General features: G+C 44.8%; 1 protein-coding gene across 1 annotated transcript in view; it reads right to left on the reverse strand.

Moving 5' to 3' along the window:
* Window positions 1–4,500: 4,500 nt before the first annotated feature.
* Window positions 4,501–10,815, reverse strand: part of LOC124705960 (endonuclease MutS2-like) — a 9,225-nt gene continuing 2,910 nt past the window's right edge. Inside the window, exons 8-20 of the mRNA XM_047237642.1 lie at window positions 10,542–10,665; window positions 10,410–10,469; window positions 9,103–9,345; window positions 8,837–8,920; window positions 8,620–8,767; window positions 8,224–8,351; window positions 8,062–8,109; window positions 7,398–7,528; window positions 6,703–6,785; window positions 6,128–6,231; window positions 5,567–5,637; window positions 4,927–5,237; window positions 4,501–4,833 (exon numbers count right to left, since the gene is read on the reverse strand). Coding sequence (XP_047093598.1) covers window positions 4,655–4,833; window positions 4,927–5,237; window positions 5,567–5,637; window positions 6,128–6,231; window positions 6,703–6,785; window positions 7,398–7,528; window positions 8,062–8,109; window positions 8,224–8,351; window positions 8,620–8,767; window positions 8,837–8,920; window positions 9,103–9,345; window positions 10,410–10,469; window positions 10,542–10,665 — 1,714 coding nt within the window. The 3' untranslated portion in view covers window positions 4,501–4,654. The remainder of the gene's footprint in view (window positions 4,834–4,926; window positions 5,238–5,566; window positions 5,638–6,127; window positions 6,232–6,702; window positions 6,786–7,397; window positions 7,529–8,061; window positions 8,110–8,223; window positions 8,352–8,619; window positions 8,768–8,836; window positions 8,921–9,102; window positions 9,346–10,409; window positions 10,470–10,541; window positions 10,666–10,815) is intronic.

Consider the following 10,815-nt stretch of genomic DNA (forward strand, 5'->3'; position numbering starts at 1 on the left):
GACATGGAGATGATCATGAAGCCGAGCCGACGTCGCTCAAAGCGCTCCAAGGAAGAGACGGACGCCGCCGGTCCGAGACCCGGTCGGACCGGACCCACAACCGGACGCCCGGTCACGAGGCCCGGTCAACCGGGCGCCGGACCGGCGCAGCCCCTCGTACGGGACGCCGACCGAAAGCTCGCAGATTCCCGGTTTGCGCCCGATCGACCGGACCCATGGCCGGACCGCCCGGTCACGAGCCCGTCGAGCCAGGACCCAAACCGGATCCGACGGGAATGACCCACCAAACTGCCTTAACTTATCCATTCGCGTACTCGTTCGCCCTTGCTGGCCATGTGTGCCTATATAAGCACCTAGGTCACCCCCTTAGCTCCTTAGACAAGATTTAGGCTTAGACATGGATTTGAGCTTTGTCTCCCTAGGGTTTCATCCCCTTTGTATCAAGGCTACCCTTGTTGGATGATTGGATTTGGTGTGAGAGATTCTAGTGCTACCCACTCTCTCTCCCACTCCTAGATTCATCTCCTTCACCAATCTCTCCGCTCCGGGATTCTACCGCGCGTCTCTCCCGGGTTGATTCTATTGGCGTGGTCCATCGAGCCACGGGGGTAAGTATCGATTGTATCGGGTTGGTGTGCGTGCGTGAGTTCTTCGTGTTCTTCGTGTTCATCGTGTTCTTCGCGCTCTCCCTCTCTCCCTCCTTGGATTTCGGGTCAACCGCAAGATCGGGCCACAAACGGGGTCTTAGACCTCATCAGGCTAGCTCCCGGCCACCTCGACAGACGTGCAAGCGTGCAGTCTTCAGCAGCCCGCCAACAAACACAGAGGCCATCCCACCACTGATCATCCAGAGGCATGCTCGCGCTGTTCGAGGAAGATCCTCGTCGCGCAAGCCACCGCGATACCACTCGAGAGGCCGACGCGCTACCTGCATCGAAGACACCTCCCATGTGGTCAGCGCTGAGATCCCCGAGGAAGAAGTACGGCCCGAACTCAAGTTCCCAAGACGACGCCTCCAAGGAGGGTACGACGTCAAAGACGCCGTCATCGCCCGATTTGGCTAGCCAAATCTGAGGTTTTCATCCGGAACATGAGGCTCTAGGCAAGGGAGGTGCCGAAACTACTCGATGACGCCACAGAGGAAACGACGCCCTTAGGCATCGCCGTCACCGGCCCCGAAAGGCAGGGCTTTCGCCCAGAGCATGGTACCTCACCACTGCAGGCACTGCCCATTCTTCGCCAAGACCTCCTGCGCTAACCCTTTTCTCTCAAAGCGCTAGCCTTGGCAGCGCAACCCCCCGGCAGCACGTGCAGCGCGCCAGGTCGGGGGCAGCCATTCCCACAAAGGGACGGGCCGCCTAAGAGGGGCACCACCGAGCCACAAGCGGCGCAGGTGCCACCATGGGGCCCGAAGGGCCCAGATCCGAGCTAGCAAGCCCGCGCCTCCATGGCGCCAACTCCGGCCGCCTAGCACCACCTGCGGCCAGCGCCATCGCCGTCATCCCGGCGCCGTCGCTGCCATCCCCAGCATCGTCCCCGTCGCTGGCCACCCGAGGAAACAGCTTGGCCGGGCTGCCCGCCACCAGACTTGGTGGCCGCTCGAGAGCAGCAGCCGCCTCCAGCACAGGGATGCCGCCACCCCGCTGCCGAGGCAGCCGCACCGCCGCGCCCCTCGTCAAGCACGCCGCCCTCACCGGACCTGTTGGCCCGCGCCAAGTCCTCCGCGCGAGGGGGAGAGGAGTCCCCGCTGCCGCCAGCGCCCGAGCTTTGCCCAGGGACGCCCTCCGACGGCGGCGAGGGGAGGGAGGAGCAGAGGGAGGGGGGCTGGGCAGGTGGCAGCTAGGGGTCCCTCCCGTCGCCCACGGGAGCGACGAGGGGGAATGGTTCTGACAGGATCTATTGATTTTTGAATTTTTGTATGTACAATTGTGTTTTAATTCAAGATTTGAAATTTTGTGACAAAATGATAGATGATAAATGTATAATGTGTCTATGTTGTAAACAATTGAAAATAGGAAAGTACTGGGCGTCCCCCGGGGATTTGATTTCCCAGCCCCCGGGTCATGTGCTGACACGTGTCCTTTTTGCTGCCGGGTAGCAAAAAAAAATCCCGATTTTGCTTCAGTGTAGCAAAAAACGATTCGTTCAGGAAAGGAAGAAAAAGGCTTATCTCGTCGGAGAATTTCGCCGGAAACCTCGCTGGAGACTCGTAGCAATAAACTTGCGCTATTGTAGCAAAAAATCGACACCGCCGTACACATCGACACAGACTTCACCGGAGACCTAGCCGGAGACCCCGTAGCAAACAAATTATGTAATTGTAGCAAAAATGCAGAAAATTTCTAGCAAAAAAAATAATCCTTATGTAGCAAAAATTAACAAAACGAAGGCCTCATCGACGGAGACCTCACCAGCAGCCAACAGCAGCACCGCCCGAGGTTACAGCAGCTCTGTCCACGTAAAACAGCAATGCTCGGAACCACCTGTAGCAACGGCGGACACCTAAGATAGCAAAGTCGATAGCAAAAAGCCTCCCTACGCCGGCAGCAATGTTGAACGCCTAAGGTAGCAAAGCCAGCCTCCGTCGATAGCAACTTCTGACGTCCAAGGTAGCAGTACCCAGCCGCCAGCAGCAACTCCCACGGAGACGCGTGGGGCGCGGCACAGGGTGAGCCTGATCTCAACCATGATGGCGCTGTCGACGGCACCCGCTCCGTGGCTGCAGGCGTCGCTCGAGGTTGAGGCAGGCGAGCTCCCGGCGGCAAGGCGGACGAGCTACGGGTGGCGAGGCGAGGCGAGCTCCGGGTGGGAAAGAGTGCGCCCCGTGGCGCCGTCCATGACGACGGCGCGGACTGCGCGCAGGCGAATCTTGGCCCCAACCTCCACGCCTGCCATCCCCACGCACCCCGCCGCCCCAACTCTGACGCGCATCGCCGCCATGGTCGTTCCCTGCTTTCCGGCGGCATATCCTCCCAGGGAGAGAGCCATGGACTGCGGGAGGAAGGTAGGATAAGGGGAGGAGATGGGCCGCCACCGCCGGAGTGGAGGGCGGCGGAGAGGCCGCCACCACCGCAGTGGAGGGCGGCGGAGATGGGCCGCCACCGCCGCAGTGGAGGGCTGCAGCATCGGAGATGAGGGCAGCAGGGATTGGTGGCCGGGAGGCTCACGGCGTGGGATGGAGGGAGAAGGGAGGAGTGGCTTCGGGAGAGAGACGAGGAGATAAGGTCCTGCTGTGGGGGCCACCCATGACGTGGGTTGCAGGGACAACACGCGCGTGGGCGCACGATGGCGCTCATCCGACGGCCACGGAGCCGGAGGCTGGAGCGCGTCTTATCCCCCGGGGGGGATTGGATCATTTTCCTTGAAAATATGGTTACTCTAAAGTGTGCAAAAAATAAACACATACCAAACTGGCTAGGAACCAAACATCCCTTGAAATTCATGCGACCCACTTCAATTTAGAAGAGGTCAGAGTATCCCATTTTGAACGGGGTCAGCTGCAGCCAGACCATTTAGGGCTATGTGATTAAGCAGACCGCCAAGCGAATCAAATGAAACCCCATTTCCACAAAGACGGTCAATGATGCTAATTATATTGATTTGTTGATGAAGCAACATTCAAGCACGGAGTGGTAGGTTGGCCGTGCAGTGTGCTCATGGTTGAAATCTGAAGTAGTAGGAAACATCGCATATGGCTCTACACGTTTAAATACATGTGCCGACAACAGCCAAAATAAAAGGGTACTTACCACGTTACTCGTGGAGACAGAGAACGCACATGCCTGGGTACAGGATAAAACAGCATCATGTCGTGGCTTATCCGGAGGACCGGATTCCGGTGGTTTGAGATCATCCATTAACTCTGAAGAGGAGACAATAAACAAAAAGGAAGACCAGACCTAGTGCAAATTTCCCACTCGGGTAGGAAGTTGCCTGGAACGATCCTCGAACTAACTTGGGTGTCAAAACGCAGACGAATTTTATACGTATATGCTAATGATTGAGGCATACCATAGTATCCAAAAAATAGCATACAGAAAGCCGTTGTTATAACTTATAAGTGACTGAACCATGATCGCATAAAGGCCATCCGCAAATATCTGTATGGCTATATGCCTTGCACCCACCTAATGCAGTTGTGTAGTTACAATAGAAGGGATTGTGTTATAGCTCATTATTTTCTAAAATTCGAAAATCACATTTACAAGTTTCAAATATTTTTGGAAAGGACTCGTATGTAGCCAATGATGTATCCCACAAGTATTCAAAATCTCAACGCGAAATACTATGTATTCTATGCTACAAAAAATGACAAAAGTCTGGATCCCGGTATAGTGACGGTGCATATGTTCAAAACTACAAAATTTGTCAATTTTGTTATTTCTTTGTAGATTTTGCACGCTTGTAGTGTACATCATTTGACTACATCCAGACAACATTCAAAAAAATTAAAACTTATAAATATGGTGTTTCAAATTTTTTTAAATAAAGGAAGTTCTCGAAATGGAAGATAGATACTATTTACTGAATTAAGCATTTACATGCAGACTAGGGATCTACAATTGCATGATTATATAGTCAAAATGGATAGCTATATATTGAATAGAACAACATTACATACTTATCTCTGCGATTGCAGGGTAGCACAACCATTTTATCTGGCTGTCCTCTGCTTCTGGATCTTGACATCTTTCAACTTTAGTTTTAGCTTCATCATGCCAGCTTGGACTTGGACTTCATTCTTGGACGGATCTACTTTGACTACAGTAGCTTGATTCTTGAGTTTAGGAACGTAAACTAAATCTCCAACTTCTGGAATCCCACCATCTTCATCTAATTCACAAGGAAACCTCAGCTAATTAACTTGTCTCCAAAATATGTGGAAGTTGGGAGATCAATAACAAAACAAAAACGATGATTTCAAACCTATTATATTATCACTAGCTTTAGTGGCCATGCTGCTATTTGTAATTTGCATCTTTTTAAGGGAAGAAGTGCTTGACGGCTCTGGGCCCTTCACTCTCTCAAGTTTGGCCTTCTCCGCAGCCTTCTCTTCTTCTATCACTCTTTGAGCTATTGCAGATTCTCTGAACAGCTGAAACTTCTTGTGAATGATTGAACGAGCCATAACAGCATACTCTGAAACTACTCTTGACTTTCTTTTTCTCTGAGCAGTAGTATGATCTACAATGTTTTTCTGTGCCACTTCCAAGTTATTATGAAGCTCCTTGGACTGCCTGATACGACATCAATGAACATATGAGATACGCAGTTCTTCTGTGAGTTTGTGCATCATAATCACCTAACAAGCAAACTAATACATGAGAAATATCTGAATTTTCTACGTAATGGAACTACAAAATCACAAGGCAGACAGATCAACATAAAGAGTGAGAGCAGTCATTGTACAGTACCTCGAAACCAGTTAACTTACCCTCATTAAAGAATAATATATGGTATAAGGTATGCACCAATGAATGTATATATGACGTGCAAACAAGGATCTGTTTATGAAATATTGCAGCATACTCAAAGAGTAAATAGAACCAAGCAGGGAAGTTCTCACATAAGATAATGTTGTGCCTGCTGAAGCTGTTCATGGTAGTCTTGCTTGAATTTTTCCATGTCCATAATCAACTGCATAATAAACACTTGAGATTGAATTGCACTAGCTAGATGGTATTTGCAATGCTAGGGAAGATCCCATTTATATTCGTAGCAAATTATGAAGAAATATGATAGTATCTGAGCAACTTTTATTGCCATTTAACCATACTGTTTGAAGTATAAGTGCACAAGTGCATCGCACACCTTTCTCGGATATCAGCTTAACCGTTTGGGTGAGCTAGCTGGTGCATGTAACACAATATGGTATCAGAGCCAAAAGGTCTTGGGTTTAAAACTGGCTAGCGTAATTTAAAGAAGAAAAAAATACAACCCGGTTTCGGTCCAAATTTAGGCCAAAGGGAGTTCTTATGAGAGGTGGTGTTGAAGTACAAGTGCACTGCACACCTTTCTCCAATAGCTTGAGCTTTTGGATGAACTTTCTAGTGTGTGTAATTCAATAAATACAAAGGCCTAATATTAATTTATAAATAAAGGAATGTCATGAACTTCTCAAACTTACCGCATTTATCTCTGCACCAGCTGTTCCCAGTAACCGCCGAGAACTTTCTACTATATCCAAGGATAAACCTAGTCTTTCAGCAATGTTGATTGCATTTGAACGCCCTATATATGTAACGAAAATGAGTACAAAAGAACTCTAAAAACAAAAGAAAGCTAGTTTTACCAGATATCAGTTCAGATAATTATATGAGCAACCGAAAGAAATGAGAATGAAATAGGAGCAAGTTTTATCCTTAATATGAAGTTGTACAGCTAGGTTGACTTTCCGAGGGCAAAACAAGCATATGAAGGCCCCACTATTTGGTCCATGAGAAGTTGAGGAACGAATGTGATGATTTTGGCCTTAGCGTATTTCATTCAACAATCTAAGTATCCGGCAATCAACTGGCAGGTGGGGTTGGTGGGTTTGTCAATGGTCACCTTGTTTGAAAAAGTGTGTGTTTTTGAAGTACAAAACATAATAGGGGGCTTCTAGCATCTGCTAAGTAAGGCAAAGGATAGTGACTATTGAGCACCCAAACAAGTATGACAATCGATGATTGACAAAAGAACAGGAAATGTAAAGCAATTAACCTGGTATTCCCCAAAGTATCCTGAATGTAGGCTTTAGATTCTCTTCATCAAATTCCACACATGCATTCTCAAATGAATCATTGCTGAAAGCATTGGAATTATGACTCAGTATGCAATATTTGTTGGATAAGAATGATTGTGAACTTTAGGGCACATAACAAGCCACATTGCCATGTTTCTACAAACTAATGGACATAAATTTCGTGAAATCACGCAAATAAAATTGCCTCCTGATGTAAATTGGAGAAATAGTAATGCTTCAAGAACAACATTTTTTAAATGAAAACAGCAATTCTAATAGTGCCACTAAACAAAAATGAAAATTATTATGTAAATGTGAAAACCCCGGGTACAGTCAGGACTGCACTCTATTTAAATACAAAAGGCTAAAGTTCAAGAAGACACCTTAACCATCAGAAATAACCTGCACTAGACCCGGTGGATTTTTACAGTCCTTGTCCTTCCAGTTTTGTAAATCATGTTGAGTACTTGAGTTGGCTTGCTTTTGTTGAGTTTCAGTAAAGTAACACTTATGGTGATGACAAGGTATCCGACAGTGTAATTTCAATATCAAGAATGTTGAAACTAAACTATGTAATGTTAAAGCTCTTTAGTTTTTTTATAATCCTCTTTAATTAAAAGTTAAGCCTTGAGACCATAATGCCAGAAAAAAATCAGCTTGAAATGTTCGGAACCTGTATTTTAGTGTTTTAAGTTCGCCATGATGAGTTGTAGCTAGAGTTAGAAAGGAACCAGCTTCAGCAAAAGACTCCAAGAGAGACATCCCCAAAGCAGCCCCTTCAAGTGGATTTGTCCCAGCACCAACCTAAACACGAAAATAAAGAATCACCAACCCATTTTACATTGAAAAGGCTCAGCTGTATATAATGAGATAATCCTTTGTCATGATGGCATCCATGATATTTCGGTAAATGAGTTGGGCATATGGTGTACTGCAGACTTTGTACTGAACTAGAAATAATGTATACTGAGTACCTTAACAAAAAAAAAGTGATATGTGTTCGATATTTTTCTGGAACAGAGAAACATACATTAATACTTAAAATTATTTATCGAGTATATGACAGTTTGTGCGTTGGAGAAACAGACAATAATCAGGCATCGGCACCCAAGACATGTAACTAACCACATTTAGCCCATGTTTACAATCATGTTACCACTAAACTAATCAACATGCACAAATCGAAATTAATGAAGATGCTCCAATCTTGTCTGTTTAGTGTATCTAAGTACTTCTGTCCTAGAAGGGTTGTACCCCTAACTCTACCTGTTCAATGAAATGAAAGCTTTGCGTTTTCTCCAAAAAAAAAGTTATCAAGACATAGGATAAGTACTCACCTCATCCAAAAGGACCAACGATTGTGAAGTTGACTGAGCACGAATGGCCTAATAAAATGAAGGTTCAGGTGCTGAACTGATAAAGATTTTGAGCAAGTACGGACCTAGTGAGTTAGGATTCAGAACTAACAGAAATTTGATTATGATAAAAGTAAGACATACCCCAATCTGCTTCAGATGCCCAGAAAATGTTGAGAGTGATTGGGTCAAAGATTGCTCATCTCCAATGTCAGCATAAATAGCATCAAACCATGGAATTTTAACTGGTTCAGAAGCTAGAATGTATAGACCTGCAGCAGAATGGGCAAACTTATACAAGATATTCCGGTTGTTTACACATTACATTAAGAGTGTGCAATAGTAGTAAGTTAAAAGCACATAATATCTTCCATTTTCTACCAAGAAGCCATGTCAGAAAGTGTGCCATCGATAATGCAATTAGTGCATATCAAATTAAAAGGATATAGAAAAATCAGTAACAGCATATCCTGAGAAATCCTGTGGAGGTAGCTTATGATCACATAAAGTGAAAGGATCTTAACTTCATTGTTCAATTACCTATCTTAGCCATTAACGATGCCAGCCCAACCGTCTTCAAGCTGATTGTTTTGCCCCCTGTATTTGGGCCAGTTATGACCAAAACGGTAGTCTCTTCAGCAATCATAAAATCTACTGGGATCGGATGGTTCCTCTCCAGCTCAGAAACCTGCAAACTGAAACATGAATTATCCAATGAGCTAACAATACACATTGTTTTCTTCAAACGAGGACTAACCCTAATCTTCATGAAATCAAGGTCTGCCGCTAGTTGATCTTCCTCTGCAATATCTTGTCCGTATATCCTCCGCCTCCGAATCTCCTGTAACATGGAAGAAAAATGAGAACTGGATAACCACAGATTGACAAATAAAAAAAAGCAACAAGATATGATGTTTTAGTCTACATACAGTATATTAATAGTATAAAAAAATGTACTCTCGCTATCAAAGAATAAATATTTGCATAAACATAATAGAATAAGATGGGCCTGGGGAAACTAACCGATGTGGCACTCGCAACATCCTTTTTGGTACGACGCAGATTTTCCTGGTGCTGCTGGAGCAATAATGGGTGGTATGCATTTGGAATAAATAATTTCCATGACCTCTTAGGGAGTTGAGCTGACGAAGTTGTACTGACAGGCCCATCTTTAGCAGTATCGATAGTCCCATGCTCAAAGTTCGGCAAATACAGGTCAGGAAGTGTACCATCATATGCTATACTGTATTTTGCACGAGCTGTGACCTGCAAAGCAAGTGCACAGACATATAAGTAAAAAAATCTGGGGTAAGAAAGCAACTGCGCACGCATAAAAAGTTACTGCATACTTACACAACTGCTGCACTATCTGATTGTAAACACGGTAGACATATTGAAAATAGGAATGATGGCAGAGCCAGATATCACATTGGCTAATATATAAGTATCAGAACTGGTTAGATGTCTTGTGGCTTAATTTAATGTTGAATGTTTAGTTACTGCATAGATTATTGATATGAATTTCTCAGGTGAAAGGTCACCGCAGTCCCGCTGGGAGGGCGGTGATAGCCAGACAACTCTACCAGGGTTAGGATAAGAGTCGATCGAAACAAGTACCAGTTGGTGCTATTCGTGCTTGTGTTTATAATTTATATATGGCGCAAGATAAAGCTTTGGCTCCTAATTCTCCCTCGACTTAACTCCTGGCCAGCCTGCTAAGCAACTCTGATTCCTTGCCAGCAGCCCTGACCTGACTGTACACCTAATGGATGCCACCTACATCCTGGTTACTTATGCTATGAACATCGGTGATAATGTCTTCACCAATAAGAGTCTACAACACTTACTGTATCCAACATTGAGCAGACTTACGTATCTGGTATAACATTGCTTGGCTGTCAATTTTGTATAAGATAGGGGATGAGTTTGATGATGATATTTCGCTGTACCAAGTAAGCGTGGTAGTCAATGTTATGGAAAGGGAGAAGCAAACCTATAATCTATTATTTGTAAACCAACTGCAATTGATCAATGGAAGCACCAATAAATAAATAAACTTCCCGCAATGGCAACTGTTGTGGTACATGTTAGTTCCAAGATAAAAACAACAACACATTAATATAATAGAGGGTAGTATAAAACATCAGGACAAGCGATATTTATTTGTGCTATCTGACAATCCAGTTAAGAATTCACTATATGTGTTTTATGCTTATACAAATCCTAGTCACAAATCTTGAGAGTACTAACCCTACAGTACTAATACAGATTCTGTCAAAACAAGTGACAGCTACTTTCCATGGGAAATACGTAATGAAAAATGACAGCACCTTATCAAGTGTAATAGTTTCCTGCATCAAAATCTGAATATTATCAAGCTCGAGAAGAATCTGCAAATTGAAAATAAGTGTAAGGATAAGAATACAGCAAATAGCAAAACTAAATTAATCAACCTTTCAAACCTTGTCAGTCAGTTTTGATAAAGCATCAAGTTCAGCTCTAGCCACTAGAGCTCTAGCACCCTGCAGCTCATCATTTAGCGGAATAGCAACAATTGGTTCTATCATACTTCCAGCATCTGAACCACTACATACATATGAATCTCGATCAACATCTACTGCCAAACAATGAAATGAAATTTAATATATATGCAAATTACTTTAAACATTGGTCAAAACCCAAAACTTGAGTTAAAATTATGAGAGCGCCAAGATTTTGGTTCTCCTAAAAGACTTC

The sequence above is a fragment of the Lolium rigidum genome, chromosome 4, assembly GCF_022539505.1.
Source record: "Lolium rigidum isolate FL_2022 chromosome 4, APGP_CSIRO_Lrig_0.1, whole genome shotgun sequence".
Taxonomy (NCBI): domain Eukaryota; kingdom Viridiplantae; phylum Streptophyta; class Magnoliopsida; order Poales; family Poaceae; genus Lolium; species Lolium rigidum.